The sequence below is a fragment of the Musa acuminata genome, chromosome BXJ2-5 (assembly GCF_036884655.1).
Source record: "Musa acuminata AAA Group cultivar baxijiao chromosome BXJ2-5, Cavendish_Baxijiao_AAA, whole genome shotgun sequence".
In the NCBI taxonomy this organism is placed as follows: Eukaryota; Viridiplantae; Streptophyta; class Magnoliopsida; order Zingiberales; family Musaceae; genus Musa; species Musa acuminata.
This window is the reverse complement of record NC_088342.1, coordinates 4,695,290-4,718,941: the sequence shown is the minus strand read 5'-3', so window position 1 is coordinate 4,718,941 and position 23,652 is coordinate 4,695,290. Positions and strand designations below refer to the sequence as shown.

The 23,652-nt window shown below is 39.9% G+C and overlaps 4 protein-coding genes and 1 long non-coding RNA gene across 7 annotated transcripts; 1 reads left to right on the top strand and 4 right to left on the bottom strand.

Moving 5' to 3' along the window:
• Positions 1 to 241: 241 nt before the first annotated feature.
• LOC103984100 (serine/threonine protein phosphatase 2A 55 kDa regulatory subunit B beta isoform) lies at positions 242 to 11,424 on the bottom strand. 2 transcript variants are annotated; one of them, XM_009401527.3, is made up of 16 exons: positions 11,028 to 11,424; positions 9,147 to 9,190; positions 8,816 to 8,919; positions 8,627 to 8,722; positions 8,414 to 8,533; positions 6,913 to 7,107; positions 6,528 to 6,619; positions 5,024 to 5,142; positions 3,788 to 3,911; positions 3,539 to 3,662; positions 2,245 to 2,313; positions 2,057 to 2,148; positions 1,878 to 1,955; positions 1,188 to 1,255; positions 834 to 1,072; positions 242 to 725 (listed from the first exon to the last, which is right to left on the bottom strand). In XM_009401527.3, the coding sequence occupies exons 1-15, from the start codon at positions 11,081 to 11,083 to the stop codon at positions 936 to 938; spliced, it is 1,518 nt and encodes a 505-aa protein (XP_009399802.2). In that variant the 5' UTR covers positions 11,084 to 11,424; the 3' UTR covers positions 242 to 725; positions 834 to 935. The 2 variants fall into 2 exon arrangements, with proteins under 2 accessions (XP_009399802.2, XP_009399801.2); XM_009401526.3 differs by lacking the exon at positions 9,147 to 9,190.
• Positions 11,425 to 12,428: 1,004 nt separating this feature from the next.
• Positions 12,429 to 13,105, bottom strand: LOC135612198 (uncharacterized). The gene is made up of 2 exons (XR_010486824.1): positions 12,965 to 13,105; positions 12,429 to 12,667 (listed from the first exon to the last, which is right to left on the bottom strand). It is a non-coding gene; the product is annotated as an uncharacterized LOC135612198 (long non-coding RNA).
• A 624-nt stretch (positions 13,106 to 13,729) lies between these two features.
• On the bottom strand, positions 13,730 to 20,374 carry LOC103984099 (uncharacterized). Of its 2 annotated transcripts, XM_065108148.1 has the most exons (5): positions 19,762 to 20,374; positions 19,067 to 19,627; positions 16,416 to 16,604; positions 15,482 to 15,862; positions 14,412 to 15,397 (listed from the first exon to the last, which is right to left on the bottom strand). In XM_065108148.1, exons 2-5 carry the CDS (start codon positions 19,202 to 19,204, stop codon positions 14,564 to 14,566), a joined length of 1,542 nt encoding a protein of 513 aa, XP_064964220.1. In that variant the 5' UTR covers positions 19,205 to 19,627; positions 19,762 to 20,374; the 3' UTR covers positions 14,412 to 14,563. The 2 variants fall into 2 exon arrangements, with proteins under 2 accessions (XP_009399799.2, XP_064964220.1); XM_009401524.3 differs by lacking the exons at positions 19,067 to 19,627; positions 19,762 to 20,374 and adding an exon at positions 17,645 to 18,104 and having other exon boundaries at positions 13,730 to 15,397.
• Positions 19,310 to 20,296, bottom strand: LOC135613227 (uncharacterized). Its single transcript, XM_065110326.1, has 3 exons — positions 19,762 to 20,296; positions 19,415 to 19,627; positions 19,310 to 19,368 (listed from the first exon to the last, which is right to left on the bottom strand). The coding sequence occupies exons 1-3, from the start codon at positions 20,294 to 20,296 to the stop codon at positions 19,310 to 19,312; spliced, it is 807 nt and encodes a 268-aa protein (XP_064966398.1).
• Positions 20,375 to 22,611: 2,237 nt separating the features above from the next.
• LOC103984097 (monothiol glutaredoxin-S2) lies at positions 22,612 to 23,301 on the top strand. Its single transcript, XM_009401522.3, has one exon. The coding sequence runs from the start codon at positions 22,627 to 22,629 to the stop codon at positions 22,996 to 22,998; it is 372 nt and encodes a 123-aa protein (XP_009399797.2). The 5' UTR covers positions 22,612 to 22,626; the 3' UTR covers positions 22,999 to 23,301.
• Positions 23,302 to 23,652: the final 351 nt, after the last annotated feature.

The window sequence follows — 23,652 nt, the reverse complement described above, 5'->3', positions numbered from 1 at the left end:
AGCGCGGGGCCCAGCCCCATGTGGACCCGAGATTTCAAACCGAGTTGACGCCGTGATGACGTCAATAAACGTTGACTCCACAAGCCAATGCATGGAGACGATGAGCTTTTCTCAGTAGTGCGATTCCACGACTGCAGCACATCAGAGAGATTAACATAATTGTACGAGTGCAGTATATATATATATATATATATATAAACTAGTTGACAAAAAAATTTGATAATTCATGATAGGATCCTCCTGAACTCGAATCATCATTTCGTATCAAATAATAATATAATTAAAATATACATAACTGAAATGGACAAATCATATCATGGAAAGTGCAGAAGCAGCAATAGCTGAAATGGACAAACAATAACAAGCTACTGTTACTACGACTCACATACTTCCAAACCACTGATTAAAGAAGAACCCACAGTTCTTGGGTTATTCCATGTAAAAGAAAATTGTCAACACAAGGGATGTGAACCATAACATCTTAAGAACTTTCACGAGTCTTGAAATGCAGGTTCATTGAGACAAAGCAACATGCCTTTACACAGCAAGGCTAGATAAAGATCAGTAGGGCCTCTGGAGACTAAGATGACCTGTCGAAATACCCTTCGGAGTTAGTCGTAGTAGAGCTACAATCAGTTGAGATCTCAATACCGGTCATGATTAAAATGGATGTTTGATCTTTTCCCAGAATTAAAAGATCAGACAAGATCTCCCCTAGCCAGACCCTGACAGAAAAAAAACAAACAAACAAACAACAATTAGCTGTCTCATGGATCACAAATAGCTGCTTCTAGCCGTGGTATTAAGTACATGTGAGAGTCGATGATACATACTCCTGCGCCTTGTCAGTTGCATCTGAAAAGCCCACAGCCTTCACAAGAAGCAACCCTAAATGAAAGAATTGCCTATTGAGATATATCCGCCACGGATCATCTCTATGCGTAGTACATGTACAAGCTGTTTGCAGCAGCACATGCAATTGAGTTTTCGGTTGGGTGCCAGGCTAAATGTGGTAGTTTGATTGTGAAATCGAGTGAATTTCCATTGGCATCAACACCCTGGTTTTCAGCTCCTGTGGCAGATCCATGCAAAAATAGGGTGTTGTACATGAGAGCTGTATTTTTTTTTAAGACGTCTAGAAAACAGTTTTAAACCAGGAATCAGTAATAAACTTTTGCACGACTGACCTCGTCTGACAGCACGTGTTAGGCTGCTTAAACACCTGGAAGGCCTCGAAGGGTTTTGCGCTTGTTGCCTAAACAAATTAAAAAGAAACAAGGTCTAATAATAAAAAAGCAGAGGTACCAAATTAGAAGCTAATGTCAATTAGGTTTAACATATCATTTATATAGATCATAGTGGTTCTGGGTCCCCTAGACTTCCACCCAAAAAGGACCCCTTCCCTTACCTCATACCCAGTGTTCCAAGTATTATTAGTGGCATGATTGTTTTATAACAAGCTTTACAAAAGATAGAAAACTTTCTAATTAATTAAATTTGCCAGAAATGCCAGATTTCGGATATGTTTATGAAGTGATGCATGAGTCGAGAATGAACATTTGCAAATATTGCTCACATCCTAAGCCCTCAACCCTTGACTGTAAAAAGCTTATATACAGCACTTGGATACAAGTCAACCAGACTAGAATAGATTTTTTTTTAGTTTTTAGAAATTGGTGCAGAAAGTACACCCAGATCTCCTTGTTCTTTCAGCTTAAAATCAATGTCTGCTGTTCAGTAAGGCAGCTGTCAGACAATTCAAACTGAGTAGTGTTTCTACCGAAATGGTCATTTCAAGAATACAAACGACAGCAGAAGTCTTCAAAACCTAATTTTCTATCAAGTTCACTTCATAAGTACAATAACTGATACATTACCTCATTGGATTTTTACTGGCTTCTAAAGTTGTTGTCTCCTTGCTTCCAGGAAGGCAGCCAAAAACACGAAAAAGATTACTGGAGATTCACAAAGGGGTCAATAAATGCTGGAGGTCCAAGGGCTGCAAGTAATGTTTCAAAAGAAAATCAGGTCAACATTGGATGAGTTGAAATCTTACCTGTATGAACCAGTTGCCACACGCAACCCATCCCCACTAAGACAGCACTCAAATTTGTCAAAGATTGAATCGTTCTCATATAAATCACATAGCTGCAAATCAACAAAAATACTTGTAGCCAGCTTTCTTTCATCCACCATTGCAATTAATTATTCAGCAATTATATATCGAAATGAGAAATAAGTCACCTTAGGCCTTAAGTGTTCATGGACCTGAAATGTTGCAACAGGACCTGAATCCATGTTTATATCCCATAGCTGATGAACCACAAAAAGAATATATGAGGAATTGAAAAGGAAACTCAAATATGATTCTACTTGATAGACCATTTAGTCAGAATATTCCATTAGTTAAATTAGAAAGTGGACCTTAGGTAAATTCACAAGACATGAAACTACATACCACATAAAGAAGAGTACCTATTATTAGCAAAATTCTAGTTCAACAGGTCAACTAGCAAATTCGAGAGCAATTACATCAAAGTTTTAAAGCCTGCAAGTTGTTAAGTGTTATGAGCCAATTGGTTCCCTAATCATGAAAAGAGCCTGGGATAATGTTATAAAGTCTCTGTCCTTGGTTTCTTTGGATTTTAGTGTTTCAACAAAGATCCACTCATGTCCCATCTCGCCTCCTTATCAGCTCATTGCTAGACTTGGAAAGGAGGCCGATGGACGGGAGAGGTGGCTGGACCATGTGAGATGCGATGGATATGTTCAGAAATTTTCATGTAATCCTCAGTTTGTCATGATTTTCAGTGTGATGTCGAGTTCCCTAATCATGCTGTGCCATGCTGCATCGCATGCACAGTGCCGGCCACCAGCAGGAAAGAGAGGGCTGGCAGCACTTTTATATTAATGAAATCTCATGAAAAAAAATTATGGAGAAGATGAGAACAAACAACACAAACCGTGATGTTCCAACATGCAAAAGAATATTGCATAAATCCTAAAAATTTATTCCAGTTCTTAATTAAAATTTAAACACTGGTATCACATGAATGCTTAAACAACGTTGTGAGCTTTGGTAAGACAAATGAAAACTTTAGTAGTCACAAACAACTCTAAATTATTCCAGCTTCTCTTCTGGTTAATAATTGTTTTTAGAAATCCTAGAGAAGCCTTACATTAGAATATGTCAAATCATAGGGAAAAATCCAAGAAGGGTGCAGCTTAAATCCTGCATCAAAAGTTTTGAGCAGAAGAGCAGTATGGCAGCTACTTTTCCTTAATCATGTTCTGGAATAAAATTGTCAAAAGCCCTCTTATAATCTGAGTATCAGTCTTAGATATCAGTGCTTCATATTCTCAATAGTTCATATGTATTGTTTCACATACTGCTAAAACATGGGACACAGAAAATTTGACTATTAGCACATCTAGTGATGGTTTAGAATCTAGACAATGCATAACAAATATAGTCCATTTCCAAAAAGAAAAAGAATGTTGAAGAAACAATAATCAGCTAAACCATTAAACAGAAAACCTTAAGAGTCATGTAATCACGACTAAGGATGTGTCTTCCATCCTTTCCAAATTTAATATCTGCAATTGAGGCAATAATCTCCGTGAAAAAGGACCTTGAACCAGAAGCCTCATGCTCCTCAAACCTGCATGAAAAAATATTCCCATTAGCTACAGATAAATGCATCTGAAAAATATCCAACTTTCTGCTACTCATATATTTGCTTCTAGGAAACATGGAGGTCTGACATAGGACAAGAAATTTACGTACAACTTAGAATAGCTATCACATAATGCTGATTGGCGCAAGTCTATAAGCCGGATTGAGCCCTTTGAACTACTATAAGCTAGCATATTACAATGTGTTGGATGGAACTCAGCAGACGTTATAACCTCTGAAAACGCAACAGATTTAAGTCATTAACAACCGAAAACATTAATGACCACTAAAGGATCACAATAAAGGCAAAACAACACAATGATGCATAATAGTGCTACCATATAAACATTAATCAGTAAGTGACAGCAAGCTGTAAAATGTTAATATATTCATGATAAACATAAATTGCATACTGAAGGTTTTAGGACTATGGAGCACAAATCATGTTGATGATACTAGAAAATCAGTACAGAAGATAAGAAGAAAACCAATACCCTGACTTGATGAAGAAACTTGAGATCCATCAAAGTATCTGATTGCTCAAGAGTCATAAAACGTTATTCAAACCTAGCCATTTATTGGCATCTATATGTTCAGCTTCCTGTTTAATGATTATTTTGCACCAGCATATAAAAGACTAGAGAACTAATTAAACGTAACCAAAGAACCAAGTGGTTCTTTTGTCTGCTTGATCTGACTTTTTCTGTTGATTACAAGGTAAAAGGAAGAAGAATGTCCAGAAGTTAACAATTAGAGAAGGCACAATTCTTGACCATTCGCAAAGTTGGAAGGTCCCACGGTCTAAGAATTTAGACAGATGCATGGCTATCTTAGGTACATTACCCAGAAAACACAATTTATGTGTTAAAATTCCAAGTTGATATTACTGGGGTTAAGATCTCATATCAGGAACCAATAGAAAAGTGATTTATATTTCAGATTAATGATCATTCATTATTAGTTCTGATCAACAAGATCAACCAACATACATGCAACATACTTTCCATTTTCTATTACAAGAGAAAATTTCTTCATGCATCATCAAAGCCCTGACTGAAAAGTGTTTTGACTTTGAATTACTGAAGCATAACAACTTTCAGTGAACAGTTAGCTGCTTATTGGATAACATGAGGAGAAATAACTCCCGCAAGGGGCATTTAGAGTGCTTAAAGTATTAGACTGGATTTTTAAAGAAATAAATAAAAGTTCCTTTATCACATAGTATATCACAAGCAAGACTACTCTATGTCTTCAACAGGAAATTTACTTAAAAGATTAACCAATAAAAACATAGAAACTCCATGCTACACTGCTTAAACATCTAAAATCAAAACAGAGTAAAAATACCAGTCAGATCTTCCATATTTGCAGGCTTCACATCAACAATGTTAAAACTCTGGTTGCTAATTTCCAAATTCCATAAATTTATTCGCAGATCATCTGCCGATATAAACGTCTCACCATCACTGTGGAGTTAGAAAAGGTACATGAGTAGTTTACAAATAACAATATTAGAAAAAAAAATCAGGCTAGCACACAATTTGCATACTAGAAAAGGGCAAATACCATGCTACTGTGAACAATAAGCTCAAGCATATTTCATATAGAAAATCATCAGAAATAAGCACGCTTAAGAACCATATGCAGTGAACAATAAAGTAATGCAGTGATTAAACCATTAAAGTTGAACTTGGCAAATTTTTTAACAGCCAAATTTTTTAACAGCCATTAGTATCAAATTCCTGCAACAAATCAGGCATCATGAACTAAGAAACATAAACAAGAAAAATAATCTTTTACAACCACATTATTTTGAAGTGCAACAACAATTCAAGAATGCTATGTGTGCCCCACTTCATCAAAGAACCAAAATGATGTTCAGAGTGAACACAAAGCTTACAATGGTAAGTAAAAAGATGGTGAGCACAGAGCTTCAGATGGCAAGTAAAAAGATGGTCCAATGAAAAAAGAGGCAAATAATGTATGAAACTACAATTTTGTTTTAAAAAATTAGAAATAATAATACTGTAAAAATCACATCTCAGCAAAGTGGGGAACTGCTGAAAAGAACTAACTAGGACTGATCTGTTGGCTTCCAATGGATTAGAACACTATAGCAGCCTGAAAGGGGATGCTGAGTGTCCAGGTGCTGTAACAATCACACCTCAAGTCACATCTAGCGCATCCTTGTTTTTCCTCTATTTTTCATGTTTCCTGTTATCTTCAATCAGAGAGAATAACATGCTTTTCAAATTTTTATAAGTTGCTATAACCACTGGTGTAAAATACCCCGTGAATTTACCAGCTTCAGATCAAGAATTAAGTTAGCAATGTATAATTCTTCATCCCTGTTTAAACAGGGTTCCCAAGATTTGTTATTATGAGATGCAAGCTTAGAAGCAAATTACCCAAATCATCCAAATTAGGCATCTTGTCATGACTATGAATATACATGTTGATAGAAATTTGTGGCATGTTAGCCAGGATAGATATTCATGTCCATCTCAAGCCAGGCTGAGAGGACAGCAGGGTGCCTTTCAATTAATCTTTACATTGTTATTAATAAATACACCACTTAACTCTTCTTTGCAGATTGAGCATGAAATAAAAAATATATATCTCTATCCATCTTCTTTTCCATCTCCAAAGTTCCTTCAGTGACACTCATTTATATTTTCCAATTCAGCAAAGAGACATTCGCAGAACCCAGACGAACATCGTAAATGCATAAATAGGATTTCAGAAGACATAAAAAAGACTACATAAATGAGTTATAATTAATAGCAACTCAAAAATGTATAAACAGATAAGCTAGAGAAACCAGAATTAAAAGAACTGGATGTAAATGAACCTGTTATTTGAAATAGAGTTTATGTGGTAGTCGTGAGCATGAGCATATATCCTCTGACACCTTGAAACAAGACTTGTCTCTTGGCTTGTTACCTTCACACACAAAATAGATGTGAAAACAATATGTTACATCTATCAAATATAGCATTAGCTGGTCAAATCAGCCAAGCTTTAAAATTTGTAGTTAATGTAGTAGACAATTTGAAACAAGCCATTACAGAAAAATTGATAGGAAACACTGAAATATATATAATGAAGACAAAGCATATAATTATCTATAGTAATTTTTCATCCAGCAATGCATTCATCTTTAATGCAGGCAATTTTGCATGATTTTCAATGATAGTGATGTTTAAAAATTTCATAGGCATGGTTGAGTCAACTACCACAGGCAGACGGAGGGATGGAAACCCTCCTGGAGGAATGCACAAGTCATTGCTCAAATAGTTCAAAATCCTTCCAGAATATCCATTGGGAAGACACGGTCCAAGACTCCTTGAGCTAGCACCGCTACAATTTCCTGCAGCATGTGAAGCATCTATATTCATCTCAGAGATTCTTTTGACCTTCTTTTCTTGCACCTGTTGGTATTCAAACAGAAACAACAAACATAAGTAGTACTTAACACACTGCACCATGGCTAATTGTTAAAAAATTGCAAAGACAAGCAACATAATAAAAAAATTTAAACAAATGTGGATAGTAAGGAATCATCAACAACAAGATGGGTTGGGCAAGCATTTAAAGACAACTTGGTATTTCCACTCTGCTTTCATCCTCATAAGCCTAATAGAAGAACAAAAACCTCAGATTCAATTCTTAAAACTTAAGATTTATAAATTTAAAATTGTTGAAATATCCAACAAACTTGCATTATTAAATAAAAAATGTACAGCTCAGTATTACTATAAACATAAGATTCCAGATTGATAAATGTTGATATATCTGACAAATTTGCAATATATAACAAACAAATGTACAATGCTGTTATTTCCAAATGAAAATATTAAACCTTGCACTAACATAAGAATGTTATCAAAGAAAGAATTCTTATAACTATGGAAACGGAGTAAGGAAGCATCACAAACGAGGTGATGAGGCACTGCCTATGGTGCAAAAGAATAAAATCCATATAGAATTTAGATTCTGGGGAAAGAGTAAGTAAACATCACTAAGAAGGTGAAGAGGCATTGCCTATGTTAAGACAAACATATTGTAATAAGTCATAATCAAAAAACATAGAAGTGTGCATACTTCACTCATCAGTACTAAAAACGAACAATACTCAATAGAACTACATAATGTCTATAGAAGTAATGCTTTTAGATTTCAATAATGAAAATCTTGGTTGCTTCTCACTGGCATCGTCTCTGTAGATACTGGGTCAGCACAGTATGACAAAGCACAGGGCTCTGCTGATTAACAAAGTTCAACACCACATATAGTAATTTAATAATGAGGGCATACCCTCAACATGGCAGAGTTGCCCAGTTCTGACCACACATGCCACACAGCTTATACTGGTAAACTACTGGTATCCTCGTTATATAGTACCAGTAACAAGTTTTACTACGAGCTGAAGAATTTAGTGGAGTTTGAAAACCATCATGATAGTATATGGATGAACCTCCACAAGTCAGTCAAAAGAAAACAATGGTAGACAACAAAAATCCTCATAAATAGAGATATTTAATGAGTTCATTCATAAAGATCATTAATGGTAAAAGAAATGGTAATAAGGCAAGTACATTATGAGGAATAGTTGAAAAAAGGTACACTTCAGAAAAGCATGAATTTAAATAGAAGGTTATTATTAATACATAGAAAATATCAAATCCAGATAATGCTAGAAGTAAAGTTTGGAAAAGCAAGGAGCAGAAAATTGACCTTCCAGTATTTAATTGTTTTATCATTGGTAGAAAGAAGGAAAAGAGAACCATTGGCTGTTTGGCACCATCTGATCTTGTTGATCTTCTCCTCTATTTCCAAGCTTTTAAGATAGTCAAACTAAAACATAAACAAGAAGAAAGTGACATCACAGAACAATTAAATTTAGGACAATATTTCAAAATTCAAATAGCAGTAATCCAGAAAAATTACCTCTGGTTCATGGCTCTGAAATTCTGTCTTGTAACGAAACTCTGGATGCCTGCTAAGTGAACTATCTTGCCTCTCTTGATCCTTGCGAGAGCCATGCTGCAGGACAAACAATTACAGTATGTGAAGATTAAGGAATAAGTAATTTAAAACACAGATAGCACTAAATGAAACTGATGGCACATAACATACATTTCTAGCATCTATCCTCTCGAATAGAACCACACGCCCTCCTCGATCTCCAGTGGCAAGATGATCACCAGATTTATCAAATTCTATTGCTGAGATAATGTCGACTGCAAGAGAAGTGTCAGGTCAGGACACAATGCAAATCTTTGCAAGTCGGAAAATAAAAAAGAGTTCTTCAAACCAAAAAACACAAAACCATCTACACAATCAATAAATAAGCTTCACAAGTTAGGATATAGTAATAAGAAAGCCTTGAACCAACTACAACAAATCAAGTTGGCAAAGAAATAATTTAGCACATTGAGATACTAAACCAATAGCAATGGCCCTTAACCTGATGTGGATCCTCCAAGCTGATTAATGTCTCCTATAAAGCACCTACAAACAAAGAAAGAACTGGGGTAAACCTAATTGTCCAGTTGGGCTCTTCAATATCAGTTACACACCAAAAGCTAATGCAACAGCTCTCTGCCTCCTTGGAGTAGGAATCAGTCTAAAGTAAGGAAGGAAGAAAACAAACATCAATGAAGAGGCAGAATCTTTAGTCAGAGAGCACCCACCCTCAATCAACTACAGATTTTTGTGACACTTCTAAGTATATCAGATGTGACAATGACAGACTTTTGTATTGTGTGCTACTCCAGAAGCATCAACTAGTACTAAAATGTGACTTGAATTTTCACCCTTGCAAAGTTTGATCTGTACTGAGGGCCACTGATGGATCTAGACTTACTCACATCTCCTTTTCGAAACATGATTTAGCTTCTAGCCCTTAGTTCCAACATATATGATCCTATTTTGAGCACATGGAACAAAGTCATGAGTGTAAACAGAAGAATAGTTGGCAGTATAAATGTCAAATATTGACCACGTCGTATGTGAATGTGAATGTAGAAGAGATGTGATTATGAAAAATCCAAAGGACTACATCTGCAGTTTGCAAAATTTAAAGCCAAGATAGGGGGTGGAAATTCTTCCCCAAAAATATCAGATGATAGCAGCAGAAGTATTTAAATTTTGTATATTACTGTACAACATAAAACATATGTATTATGGTAGATAACAAATAATTGAGAAGAAAATGAATTAGAGAACATGCTTGAGGTCGTGTCCAGTTAACAAAGCTTACTTCTTTATCTTTTTTATTTTCCTAACAGATCTTCAATAGACAATATTATGAAAAACCAGTAATTAAAAAAAACTTAAAGAAAGCAAAATCCTAGCATACAAAGCTTAAGAAACTCGAGGAAGTTAGAAAAACCAGCCATCAGAAAAGTCAACCAAGAAGGAACAGAGAGAAAGTCACATTTGGTCCGAATTATGTTATATGACACTCCTGTGAGAAAATATATACACAAATTAGTGCATTTACATATACCGAGGTATTTTGAATATCTATACCTTAAAATTCAAAATAGACAACAGCATAAAAAGACAAATGTTTAGGTGACGTAATTCTGGTCTTGTTCCTAGCACAGATGATTGCCAAGGCTTTCGGGGAATGAGCTTAGCAAAAAAGAACTCAGAGAATACAAACTTGTATGTGTTACCTTTGAAACCGCATAAGCGTCATAGAAGTCTTAGTTGCTAATTTCAACAAGATTCTAACAAAGGAAAAGAATATATATTATAAAGAACAACATTCAATTATTAACCATGTTTTGGCACAAATTTGATGATCTTTTATTACCTGTACATTCAGTCGCATGAGATCAGGGGAGAAAGTGAAAAAGAAGTGACATAAAAAAAGACCATACATTTGAGAGAAAAATATTATAAACGAAACTTATACAACAGCCAAAGTTGAGAATACACAAGAAAGTAGTTAAAGGTCCTGAACATGTCAAAAAGGAAGCGCAATAATGATTGACTTAAACTAAATAATAGCATCTAATAGTATGTTCAATAAAACAGCCAAAAAACTAAATAAAGAAAGATCCCAACCAGAAAGTTCATGTTGTCATGTCCTGCTAACACCAAGATCTGATTTTCTTAATCTGGAGCCAGAATAATACATCATCTAAATCCCTTAAATTTACTTACATTTTCAAATGACTCGAAGTTGTTCAAAACCTAATTGTGAAATCCATAAGCAAGAGAACATAAATTTGCAACTTCCAAATGAACTCTATGCTTCAGCTCCAGCAATCATACATAAGAAATCCTCCAAACAAAAGGGATCTCATATTACAATAGGGGGGAGCAAAGATCGCACCTTCCTGGACCTCCTCCCCGGCCATGCGCTCCCCAAACACCTGCGAGAACTTCCATTCGAGCTGCGGCGGTGGATGCATGGGCGGCGCCTGCCGCACGCCGTCCTCGGCACTGGTCCCGTTCATCTTCCGACGACAATTACGGCGAGATCGGGATCGGATTCCTGCGGCATCAAAACGTCCCGCGCGGCGACCACGGGTCGGCGCAGCTCACTCGGAGCCGATTCACGATTGGTCCACGAGGGTTTCGGGACGAAGGGGGACGGGGACGGCGACGATGGCGACGACGGTAGGAACCGAAGAAATAGAAAAGCTTCGCTTTGCCTCCCTCGGCCCCAATGAGAAGCTTCTTTAGTTTGCGCTCCTCCTTGCGAAGCTTCTTGCGAAGGAGAGAAAGCCCGGCCCACCCAAAAGACTCGGGTTGGGCACGTGATGTCGAGCAGTGTCGTATCTGAAGTCGTCACGCTCCAGACTTACCTAAAATATCCGATATTAACTCAAAATTACGATCTCAATTTATGATTTTTTTTTAGTGAGAGAGAGAGAGGAGAATGATGATGTGACCGACACCTACTTGCCCACATAGTCAACACCGTGATGTTACTATATTACTAACGATTATAGTTGACATCCTAACACTATATAGCTTGCACTCTAAACATCTCACTATCATACGATTGATATAGAGTCGTGAGTCTTTCCTAAAATATTACAAATCACATCATGAAAATTGTATATTTCTCAAGTTCAATATGATATAGTTCCATCAAGATTGAGAAAAACACGTAATCATCTCTGATATCAATACGCATCTTCAGACATAATGATCCAAAAGTCATATTATAAAAAACCTCATTACTTATGTTCCTCGAGATATTGAATTTCTCAAGCTCTAAAAGATTTGATGCTTTAATCGATACTTTATAATCAAAACTAACTTAAATATTGTAGGGACTTTATCGAACAATTTTATATGGTTCAAAATCTTCGAAGATCAAAAGGATTCATCACTTCATGGTACCAATAAAAAACAAGTATGGAATAGGATCACGATCAGGATTGAATCAACATCCCAATCGGATAATTAGAATATGCATTAAGTAATTTAATCACACATCCTATCCGATACTAATTTGGGTATGAACGCATCTTTCATTGTTCATCCTATACTAAGTGCTGACGTCAAACAGCCCATTGCTGTTACCATCTTCACATCACCAACCCCTCCCTGTGCAACTCAACAAAGCAAACTGCCTTCTCTCTGTATTTTGGTGGGAGGGGACTGTGGTCCTGTGCTTAGTTTCTCAAGATGAGCTTTTTGGTGCAGGTGGCTCTGCCAAGAGAAAAAGAATGCGTCACCAGTCAAGTTGTGGATAGAAATTTGTGACAACAAAAGTATAATGTATGATAAAATGTCAGATTTAAGAACAACAACATCAAAGAAAGATGAGAAATGGTTTCTTGGATATCATGGATCAGCCTCCTTTCTTCCACATTCCTCCTCAAAGAGAGAACCCATCCACTCTCCCTTAATGAGCTGCTCCATCAAAGCCATTATTAGTACTCCATGATATTGTTTCATATCTCCAGCTTTTCATCTTCTTTTCCGGTATTTAGTCCACTTGGTTTCACTGAGAACATTCTGATGGAGAAAGAAAGAATGTTAGCAGAACTTTTATGAGCCCATGACAATTATTATGAGTAGGATGTTTCAATTTGACTAATCCCTTTTTTACTTTTGGGCAGTCATTGCATTTGGTAGGGGGTTTCAGTGTAAGTATCAACATATGAAAGGCTTAACATGAAACTGCTGGTATAGTAACTTTAAGATTGAACTGCAACTCAGGAATATCTCCAGCATTTCATCTTCTTTTCCGGTATTTAAGATTGAACTGCAACTAGTATGTATAATAACTACACGTAGTTGCACATATCTCACCTGTTTCAGACCATGGAATTGAGAATCAGAATCGATAAAGCTACAGCAAGCAGACACATTCAATGTGGGCAACACGAGGGAGCATCAACAGGATGAACACTTTTCAGATTGTAGCAGCCTCTTATGTCCTGCTCAGCCTGTCTATGGTGATAATAAACTGGCAAAAATTAGAATTAGTATTCAAATGAACAGATAAAACTAATTGTTCTGAGTGTTTAATGTACAGATGGATGCATACAACACCATGACAGAGGTCATCAAGATTACATGTCAATGTTGATGTACATGAGAGAATATATGTGGTGCCTGAAACTTAAGTAGATATTCGACTTGCTTCACATTGATGCCTAGGTAATTAGGATCTGTCAACCCAATAAATACTAATTTGGAAGAAGCAAAAAAGAGATTTAAGTAAAAATGTAAAAGAACTGCAAAAGGAAACTTGTATACGAATCCATCAAAACACACAAACACTATCTAGACCATCAAAATGATGTTAAAGAATTAAACAATAGCATGTTATTAGAAATAGAAATTTGCATATAGCATGGAAATTTATTATTTTACAAGATCATTATATGTTTGCTGTTATTAGATATAGATGTCTACATACAGTATAGAACTTTATTATCTTACAATATCATTATATCTTTGCTGCTATTAGAAATAGAAATTTGCATTCAGGACAGAAAATGATTTTGCAAGATCATTATATGTTTGCCCTTGTAGCCACTGAATGTATTATATAGAAGTGACTCCTTTGCATTCACGGCAAAAAGGATTATATATAGTTGCTCCATCACTGGAGAGCAATTTTTCGATACTACAAGATTGGGCTGCATGAAAAATGCAATCTAAAGAAAGCCTGTAAACTGGACATACATATGATCTTCACAAACAATCAAGTTAGCAAAAAAGAAAAATCAACAGTTAGTAGAATATATTCCAGTCTACCTTAGAGCTTGGACATTGACACTTCTGTTCACCTCAGCACACCCACAAGTACTTGTAAGGAACTTAAAGTTGCCACTTAGTTTCAGGTCAGGGAACAGAACTTGCCAATGCATTTTATCGTGTCTTCTTGAAATCAGTCCAGTACCTCATAACCATGTATTCTGGAGCCTGAAATTTGTTGCATGTGTGTTTTCTCATGGACTCTGCATAAAACATAATTTCCTGCTGAGATTTCATCATAACAAGCTTTTCTCATAGATGAACATCATATTGGTATTTTGATAAGATTCTGAGATTGTTGTTGAGATTGACCATTTCACACCCCTATGCACATCTTGTTGACATTTTTCAGAGAGATCAGTCTTTCATCATCCTTCTCAGTTGTACAGCATTCAGATTTACAAATGCTGCTATGGTATTCCTCACATACATTAAGTGTCATCTCAATAATCATCTTTATTACAATCTGTCACTAGCACTGTTGTTAGTCCAAATGCTGTCATTACTCCGATCGCTATTGTGATTCCAATTGCTATTTCTTCTCCAAGTGTCGCACATGGTGCCATTGCTTTTCTTAGTCCAATAGTTGTTGCTATAAAAATCACTGTTATTTTTCCAATTGCCATCCTTTGATGGATCATTGTCTTAGTCTGCTGAAGCCTCTGTCAACTGGAACTCAATCTGCAACCTCTGGTGGAGGGCTGTGTTGATCCCAATTCCCTTCTCCTCCAACTCCAACTCCTCCTGTAATGGTATAGCCGCTAAGAATCTATTTATGAATTCCCTGCAACATTCCTTCCCTCTACAAATCAGCTCTTCACTGTCTTCAATTGCCTTGTTTTCATGCCACCTGAACATCTCTGTAGAGTCATCAAACCTTAGCATATAGGCCTTCTTGCATCCTTCATACAATCTCTCTCCCAGAGTATCCATCACATAGTATGCATTTGCTTCCAGCTTTAGCATGAAGAAGTGATCATTCCAACCTACAATATAGACCTTACTATCTCCTCCAACATCACTAGTTATCTCATGCCAGATGTCATCAAACGACATTGCTCCATGCAAAGATTTGAAGTTCTCTGGTCGGAAGAATCCTATGAAAGATTTGTCTGGTAAAACGGATATAGGCCTTATTTTTGCTTCTAATATTGTCTCAAGGTCAAAGTGCTTGTCAGGAAAGTTTTCAATATATGTCGGGTTGTTGCACAACTGTTGCCACTCGGATGAGCCTTCTCTAATAAGTGCATCAAATTCTGATCTAGTTGGTGTGTTGAGTTCATTATCGTGGAGCGCACTTGCAATTACAGCGGCTATTGCTGTGCAAGCACTCTCTCCACCGGCACTAGGATCTCGCTGATCAATGGAAGCAAAGAATGTCTGGACTTTGAGCTTTGTTTGCTTGTCCCTGCTGATGAATTCTTTGTTTCTCCAGTGGCCTACTGGATCATCGTCTTCATCAGACTCTGCTGATTCCTTCTGCTAAGACAATAACGAATCAAGGCCCATGCATACCTATGATAACAAAATTTAAAAGAAATTCCAAGTCAAAAATTAACTTACCTTGCCATTTTCAGATAAATTGTCTTGATGAAAGGAGGAAGGCTTCATGGTTTCTCCCTCAAGATCTCTAACCATATTGGTAACTTTTCTCCTCTTGCTCCATTGGAACCAGCTCTTTGAAGATGATTCTGACTCTGGACTTGATCGCCAGCTGTTGCTGCTGCTGGCAGTGTGATTGTGATGATTACCAACTTCGGAAGTATCTTCCTCTTCTCGAAGCAGAATAAGCCGATCCAAAACCATATCTTCTGTGTCAAAGCTTCCTGAATCGTCAGATTTCATTTGTTGGCTGGCCTGGCATTCTACCATCATCTTGTCTTCACAAGGTGATGCCTTTTCCATTACTCCAAAAGGCCTCACCTCCGTGAAACTTGCAGTGACCTGCAACCATCCATATAATTAGAAGACAATTTGCTTCACATTGTAGAGAAAAACAACTTCTCATTGAAATTCTTCCAATATTAGAAAATACTGTCCCCTACTTATTTGCTTTTCTCCCTAATAACTATGCTTCACAACCTCCCATCTTGGGAATTTGTAAATGGAGATAATTTTGCAGCTTCAGGCACACAGCGGAAGACGAAAAATATTAACGGACACAGATCTATTCTTACAAATGAAATTTCAGTCATATCATGCAGCATTTTCAGAAACCAAGGCTACAAGGATCTTGTATCTCTTTTGCTTAACCTCAATTGAAGTCATCATATTACAAATTTTTGGTCAAAATATTAATCTTGTAGTCTTTTTGGATGACACACTAAACAGTTGACGAAATTGTATTAAGTGCAAACGAATCATCAGCATTCTTAATTTCTCTTTATATATTTAGTCAATAACTTCTTTTTTCCCCTAAAATACTTCCCTATTAAACCTAAGAAAGCACTAGCTATCAGCTCTCTTTGGACAAAAGAAGGGAAATAAGGGTATTTACATGAAGCATTCCATGGCTCGTCAAGCCTTCCTTCTTTAAGGTGATGCAAAGCTGCTTCTTGAATTCCTTCTCTCCTGCTCTTTCTCCTTTTCTCTTGGATTCATATTCCTTAGCCCACTCAGCTAGATTTACCATTGTCGTCCCAATTGTTTCCAGTTTGTTTAACTTGCCTCCTCCATCACCACATCCCTGGAGAATTAAATCTAGTCATCAAGCAGCACATAATAGAAGGTGACAACTTTAGATTGACAACAATACATGATAGGAAATACTTCACCAAGTCAAAAGTATTAGAATAATCGTTTTAGCTTTCTGAACAATCAGCTAAGATTTAATTTTCTTGCATTGGGTATTCATCATTTGATACATTCCTTACATTATTTACTCATATCCATGCTTATGAAACAGTGAGGCTATAATTCTAGCTAAAACAAGTAATCGTATCAAATAAAAGAAAGATGAGGAAATCTGCTAAAGATGCTTGCAGAAGAAGCACTAATCCATTAACTATGAGTATAATAGTTAAAAACAAGAAGAAGCCAAAAACATATATCAATAGAAGATTTCTCGGCTTTCATATTTGCAGCTACATTCAGCGAAAATTCGATCATGTTGAATAACATAAATTTATTAGGTATACTAAAATATCCTTTCGATGTAAAATCGTTCCTTGCAAAAAAAAACAAATACAGAAATCGATAAGCCTGGATAGACTAAAAGCATGAATAGAACCCTCCAAAGTTTCTTTCACATATTACATGATTGTCTAATTTTGTCAATGAATAAATCAAAAACTACACAAATTCCAAATCTTTCTTAATTGACATACCAATCACATAAGAATGGCACAGTAAAATTCCAATGTTCTACACATTTTCCCAGACTTCTTACCCGGTCACAAATTCTGCACAAGTAATATGCAGAACTGACCTGAAGTTTAGATTCATCTAAACCATTTTTGGAATTTTATTGATGCTCAAAATTTTCATCTCGAATGAAATATTCCCAATCAACCGACTACGGTGACTCTCTTGACATCGGACGGGGATCCACCATAGAGCTTGGTCATTGCCCGGTCCAACAATCAATACTGTCAGCAAGAGATGTGAACACCAGCAAGGCGTTTGACCACCACAGCATTTCAACGCTATTATTTATCTCTCTAACCAACCAATTAAACCAAAGAATGGATGATGATAATAGTAAAACTTGCACAATGAAGAACTCACGTATAGAATGGAGAAGGAAACGTCATGGACGGGATCGGCGACCGACTCCGGATCGCAGAGCCGACACACGTTCTCGAACCGGTTCGCCTCGTCGTCGTAGTCCCATCGGACGGCCCAGCTGTCTTCCACCACCGGCCTGCGCGAAGAAACGCTTCGGGCCTGCTTCTTCCTTCCCATGAGATACGCAAGCGCCCCGACCTTGTGCGGCTGCCTCCATCGGACCTCGACCGCCGCCACCCTTCCTTCCCCCGGGAGCGGCGGAAGCCCCTCGAGACCCACCACCTTCACCGTGACCTTGCACTTCCTCTTCCTCCTCGCCGGCCCCGGAGGTGCCCAACGGGAGAGACTCATCACCTTCTTCACCACCATGTCTCCGCCGACGACTCCACCTTCCTCTTCCAACCTGCCTTTGATGTGCTGGAGGCCAAGATAAGGTATCCTGCTGAGACGGAGATTATGATTCTCGTGATATTAATAGCACCCACAGGCTGGAGGAAGGTGGACTGGTTGGAGATGCCGCGTCAACGCGGGTGGGTTTTCCCGGCACGTGCGGCACCCGTTTGTGACGCGGTTACGTGAATCCTCCATCGTCGCTTTCTTGTTCGTCGGGGATGCGGCACTTGAGACCGCGAGTCGATTGGGTTTGAGTGGCGAAGACAACTACTATGTGGCCTACGAGTTGGTCAAACAGGCGAGATTGCTTCGCGACGACTTGGTCCGATTCAGGTGCGCCGCGGCCTCCGCATCCGTCCTTGGCAAAGTCGAGTCAATCAGAGGGGTCCAATCCCATCAGCCGTATCCCTTCACGGACGACAAGGACTTGAGCAACACGGCACGTTGATGTATAGCGGTGGCCGTGGGGGCCAAATCATGATCTAGAAGAGCATTTCCTTACTTCCGCTTTAATACCCGTACGTGGCTTGACCGATGGTAGACTTGTATAATGGTTTCAGTTCTCTCTCTTCAAACGTTACACGACGGAGTCGTAACCCATCGGAACTAAATTTCCGTTCATGAAGTTGCCGTAGGATCGAAGGCATTAAGCAAAGTTCCACAGCATTACAAGATTGTATTATTTCTTTAAGAACCATTTAGAAAGACAATGGCTAAACATGTTGTCACCAAATCGTTACATTAGACTAAGAAACAAAGGCAAGGCTACATAAGGCAGGGACTTGGTAGTAAACTAACAAGTTGTCTTCTTACAAACACGAAATGGTTCACTGGTGAAGAAATATATGATATTTTACCATGTTTTTGACAAAACAAGTCTTGAAACCACTAAGATTGGCCTACAACATTGTAAACAATTCTAGATCTTTCTGGTTAGTATACAGAAAAGAGAAAAGATTCAGAGATGGGCTATCACTCAGCTACAGTACATATATGCATGTCATGAGATACAAAGGGAATTCAACTTACTTTTTTGTAGTGCGGAATGAACTTCCACGAACCAACACAAACTGGTTCCTTCTTGTTACAGTCACTCATCAGCGTCTTCCTCTTCGTCGTCGAATTCTTCCTCTTCCTCCGATTCTTCTTCATATGCTTCATCGTCATTACCGTCGTTGACTATGAAACCTCCTAAAGTATCATCTTCTTCGTCGTCGTCTTCATCCTTGCGACAATTAACATCTCTGCCTTTCACAGGTTTCTTTGTACCAGCTAGATCATCGTTGCGTGGCCTTTTTGGGTCTTTAGATCTAGTAGAGAGCCTGGATCTCCTGGCATTTCCAATTCCAACAGTATCATTCTCTTCTTCGATCTCACCTATCCATTCCTCATCCTCATAATCTCCACCTCTTCTGTTCTTCTTTCCACCCTTGTTCCTCTTCGGACTAGATCCTTCATCAGTCAGCCTGTCGTCGTCGTCATCACTATTCCCTCCTTGCTCCTCGAGGAGCCAATTCCACTCCTTAGCCGGACGGATCTTGTGCCTCGGATAATGATCAAACTCATGGCCTTCTACCAAGAATCCAAACTCTGCAACCCATAAGAACAAACCAGCTAAGTAAAGGGCTTATTGAATCAAGACAACGATCTGACTCCAATGGCGAGTTCAATTGAAATAAAATTGCAGGAGAAAAATGAGTTTCTGACAAAAATTTGGATCCGACCTTTGATAGGATCGATTTGGGAGACATCCAATGCACCCAACTCTAACTCCAGCTCCCCGCCAACCGCTTCGTCATTTCCTTCACTTCCTCTGGCCTCAACTTTTGCCTTCCTCTCCGAGGTCCTCCTCTCCCTCCTCTCCACCGCATCCAAGACCCTCTGATCCACCGCTTCCTCCCCTTCTTGACGCCTCTTGAGCACCCAAAATGAGGGATTTGTGAGGGATAGAGAGAATCGATCACCGGATCGGAGCTCACCCTTCTCCGAATTCCGGAACACCCTCGTCTTCTCTCCGCCTCCGCCGCTGCAGACCAAGACGGGATTCCTCCCAATTACCTCAAAGAAGACCCTCCCTCCATCAACAGAACCACCGACCTCGCGGTCATATCCGGCGAGTCGCAAGGAGAGGTGGCGGCGGGAGACGGTGCGGTCGGCGGATGAGGACCGCCGTAACCCTAACCCTAGCCGTCTGCCGATCACGGTCGACGAATCCCAATCAATCCGGACGCTGTCGCCGTCCTCCGACACGACCTCCATGAACTCGACACGGATTAAAATCTCACTTCTTCTTCCCCTTCTTCTTCTGCTCTCGCCGCCTTGGATCGTCGACGGGCAGCAACACAATGCGAAGACGGGGGAGGGGGAGCGGAGCGGAACGTTACGAAGAATTTTGAAAAACGCAAATGACCGTTCGTTCGTGGCGGTGGGTTTATTCGAACCGTTTTACGGTGAGGATCGAACCGGCCCAGCTGCCGGCCTGCAACTAGCGCCTAAGCCTCTCCCGATCCTGAACCGTGGTTGTGATCTATCATGTATATAACCATATATATTTATTTTCATTGATATGTACCTAGAAATTATATGTCCGTCGTCTCGTCTCTAATTATGATGATAGCTTGATATTTTAATAATCTTAATAATTTATTTCAGCGATAAAAATATCGATGAGAGTTTTGACTAGTAAAATGCATGTCTGTAAACTTTAAGATTCTTCAGTAAAATGTGAGAAAAATAAATATGAAAACAGCTGGCGGTTACACATTTAGTTTTGTTAGTTTTACTCTACCAACAATATGAATAGTGTGACAAGTCAACGACTTTTTTCTTGCGCGGAGACAAGACCCTAAGGACACGCGGTAGGTCACTGACGCGCCTTTTAAAGCTTCTCTCTGGGACGGCTCACGTCACCCATCCCCAGTTGGGACACGGCACGGTACTATTTAACGCCAGCGAAACGTGCATCTTCTGGCACGGAGTACTTTGGCCTGCCACTATCAAAGCTCTCCCAGACTTTTGCGTTGGTTGAAATGATGAAAATATTCGATTAATTATTGACCAGCAATCAAATGAAAATGTACTCGATCAGTGTGATTGTTTATTTTCGATACTTTTTGAATAAATTGGTATTCAAATTGTTTCGGAATTAGTGACGTCGGTGATATATTTCATATTATATATATGTATATAATTTACAAGTTGTATATTATTAACAGGTAATGTATACTACTCATTGGGATCGCAATGGGCAATGGGCCCTCAGGTCTCTCAGGGGTCCAGACATACACTATCGGAGTGCAATCTGAACTCAGAAGAATGTATCTGCTCCGAGGTTTCCACGATTCCTGTGTGGTATGTCAATGAAACCGTAGGAGACTAGCATCATACATTGGGAAACAGTTCAACCCAATCATTTCTCCAAGGACTGCTCAGTCCTAAGATGTAGCATACAGTAAAAGACACCAGCTGTGAGAACATGGTTTACCTTGCAGAAGATTCTAAACCATGATGATCCGTGGAAGCCATTAGTCCTCTCGCAACCGAGAGCTCTTTCTTTTGCAGCACGGAAAAAGTACCCACTGGGGTCAGTTGCATCAGATACACCGTCCATCTCTCGGCAACAGCCATGCATGATCAATTATTGCTTCTCGCGATGCAATGTGTTCCTTCCACCTCTCAGTCTCAAGTGACTGTACAATAAGAGATTTCTTCTCTTTGACTGCTGCTGCCTCTTTGAGTGCTGAGCAACGTTACCGACTCGGTACTCCACGTCAACGCCCCACCGTTTTCTCTTCCGTTCCCCACAAGCAACGCCTCCTCTCATGCATGGCTAGCGTTATCCAATGTACACGTTTAACCCATCCATTGGACCGAACTTAGTGTGCACCGAAAGCTTCGGGCACATCTTATCCCACCATCGCAACAAAAAATAACTTTTGTTTTGGGTTATCCCCATCGAACACCTTCCTCGTGAATGCAGGTCCCAGGGGTCCCATATGAGCCTCGTGACCCAGAGCAGAGCAGGTGCGATGGCGCGTAAGTGTAATAGGCACTGGAGGCGTAATCGCTCGTATGTAACACGGACTTGGCAAAATTCACACGAGTTGCCGGTTAGATCCTATCCGTCGGTTGGGCGTGCCCCATCAGCCAATCAACTCCCAGCGACGAGGTAACGTCCCACCACAAAAGCCTTATCCCCGCCGCATGACGTCCTGAGGCACAATGGGCCGTCCACTAATTCGTCGTCGACGGTGGCCGACTCATCCACGTGTAAGAAAGCGGCCCCCGGTCCCACCCGGTATCGCTAAAGCGGATCGCAGCCGTAGGATCGCGGTAGACGTCTTTAAGCGTTCACCGAGGTCGTATTCTAAAGGAGCAACAAAAGTCGCGCGTGGTGGAGTGGTGACGACACCATTACGGTGACCGTGGCAGTGACGTCAGTCGCCATGTGACCTAGCTCTCTCGAGCTTTGTTTGCATTATAAGGACCCCTCTTCTCGGTGTGATTTATACTGATCGGGTTACCGATCTCTGAGGACTTGCGACGGAAAAGGGAAGGGGGGTTTGGGGAGGAGAAATAGAGGGCTACTGATGGCGGCGGTGGCAGCTATGGCGGGGGGGAGGAGAAGGGGGGCGGTGGGGCTGTCGATCGACGGGGCGGAGGAAGCGCCGGAGGAAAGGGTGGGGCGGCTGATACGGGAGAACCCTGCGGTGATCTTCAGCCGGCGGGGCTGCTGCATGAGCCACGTGATGAAACGGCTGCTGGCGGCGGTGGGCGCCCACCCGGCGGCCATTGAACTGGAGGAGGCCGACGAGGAGGCGGCCGCCGCTGCTGCTGGGGGCGCCGGCCTTCCCACCCTCTTCGTCGGCGGCGCAGCCGTGGGCGGCCTCGAGGGCCTCATGAGCCTCCACCTCAGGGGTCGCCTGGTCCCCATGCTCCTGGAAGCCGGCGCCGTGCGGTGATGACGCGTGTTCGCGTCCCTGAGGCGGACCCCACGCCCTGAATGCTGTGATTTGCCTCTTTCTTCTTCTTCTTCTTCTTCTCTCTTTCCGTAAGCTTTAGCAAATTTGGGGGTCTAGGAGTTCATGCTTGCTTCCCCGTGGGGAGGGGTAGCGTAAATGTAAATAGGGACAACATCAGGAAAGGGAGAAACCGAAATGGGTTAGTAGATAAGAAAGTAGTGGTTTGTCTCACTGTATGGTGCTGAGTTCGGCTTGGCAGTGTGTTCCTCTCTCTTTCTATGACGTTTTGACCCTTCCATGGCTTCTGTTTGTCTTCTACTGCGAGCAAGTGAATGATTGGACGGGAATCGTGTCGTAAAATATTGACAGAATGACTAGAGGGGACCGATGATGGAGGAAACGTCATGTCATGTCGTTGCGTTTGGGGGGTGGGGCGGAAAAGACTCGAGGAGAGAGATGAAGTTTACGTGAATGATTATGGAGTTCAATTGCTGGTATTACTGTGCTGTTTTTTGAACAGTGGTGTTGACCTACTGCTGTACCCCAAAACAGCGTGGTTTGCCGTGGTCCTACTGCGGATGTTCTTCCTGTGTGCTTTCGTCTTGGCAACAATACGTACACAGTTTTGACTCTTGACATTATACATAAGCTGGT

Bases quoted from the DNA above. Each gene is read 5' to 3' on its own strand.
- LOC103984100 (XM_009401526.3), bottom strand. From the start codon at position 11,151: ATGAACGGGACCAGTGCCGAGGACGGCGTGCGGCAGGCGCCGCCCATG. The intron at 7,108-8,413 runs GTCAATTTTCTG...GAATACCAACAG, and splicing joins AAACAATTAAATACTGGAAG to GTGCAAGAAAAGAAGGTCAA. The intron at 1,073-1,187 runs GTCAGTCGTGCA...GATCTGCCACAG, and splicing joins AACACGTGCTGTCAGACGAG to GAGCTGAAAACCAGGGTGTT.
- LOC135613227 (XM_065110326.1), bottom strand. From the start codon at position 20,296: ATGGAGGTCGTGTCGGAGGACGGCGACAGCGTCCGGATTGATTGGGAT. The intron at 19,628-19,761 runs GTCGGATCCAAA...TATGGGTTGCAG, and splicing joins CCAAATCGATCCTATCAAAG to AGTTTGGATTCTTGGTAGAA. The intron at 19,369-19,414 runs GTGAGATCGAAG...TGGAAATGCCAG, and splicing joins TGAGGATGAGGAATGGATAG to GAGATCCAGGCTCTCTACTA.
- LOC103984099 (XM_009401524.3), bottom strand. From the start codon at position 18,013: ATGGTGGTGAAGAAGGTGATGAGTCTCTCCCGTTGGGCACCTCCGGGG. The intron at 16,605-17,644 runs GTGAGTTCTTCA...TTAATTCTCCAG, and splicing joins TTTCCTTCTCCATTCTATAC to GGATGTGGTGATGGAGGAGG. The intron at 15,863-16,415 runs GTAAATACCCTT...GGATGGTTGCAG, and splicing joins CGAGCCATGGAATGCTTCAT to GTCACTGCAAGTTTCACGGA.
- LOC103984097 (XM_009401522.3), top strand. From the start codon at position 22,627: ATGGCGGCGGTGGCAGCTATGGCGGGGGGGAGGAGAAGGGGGGCGGTG.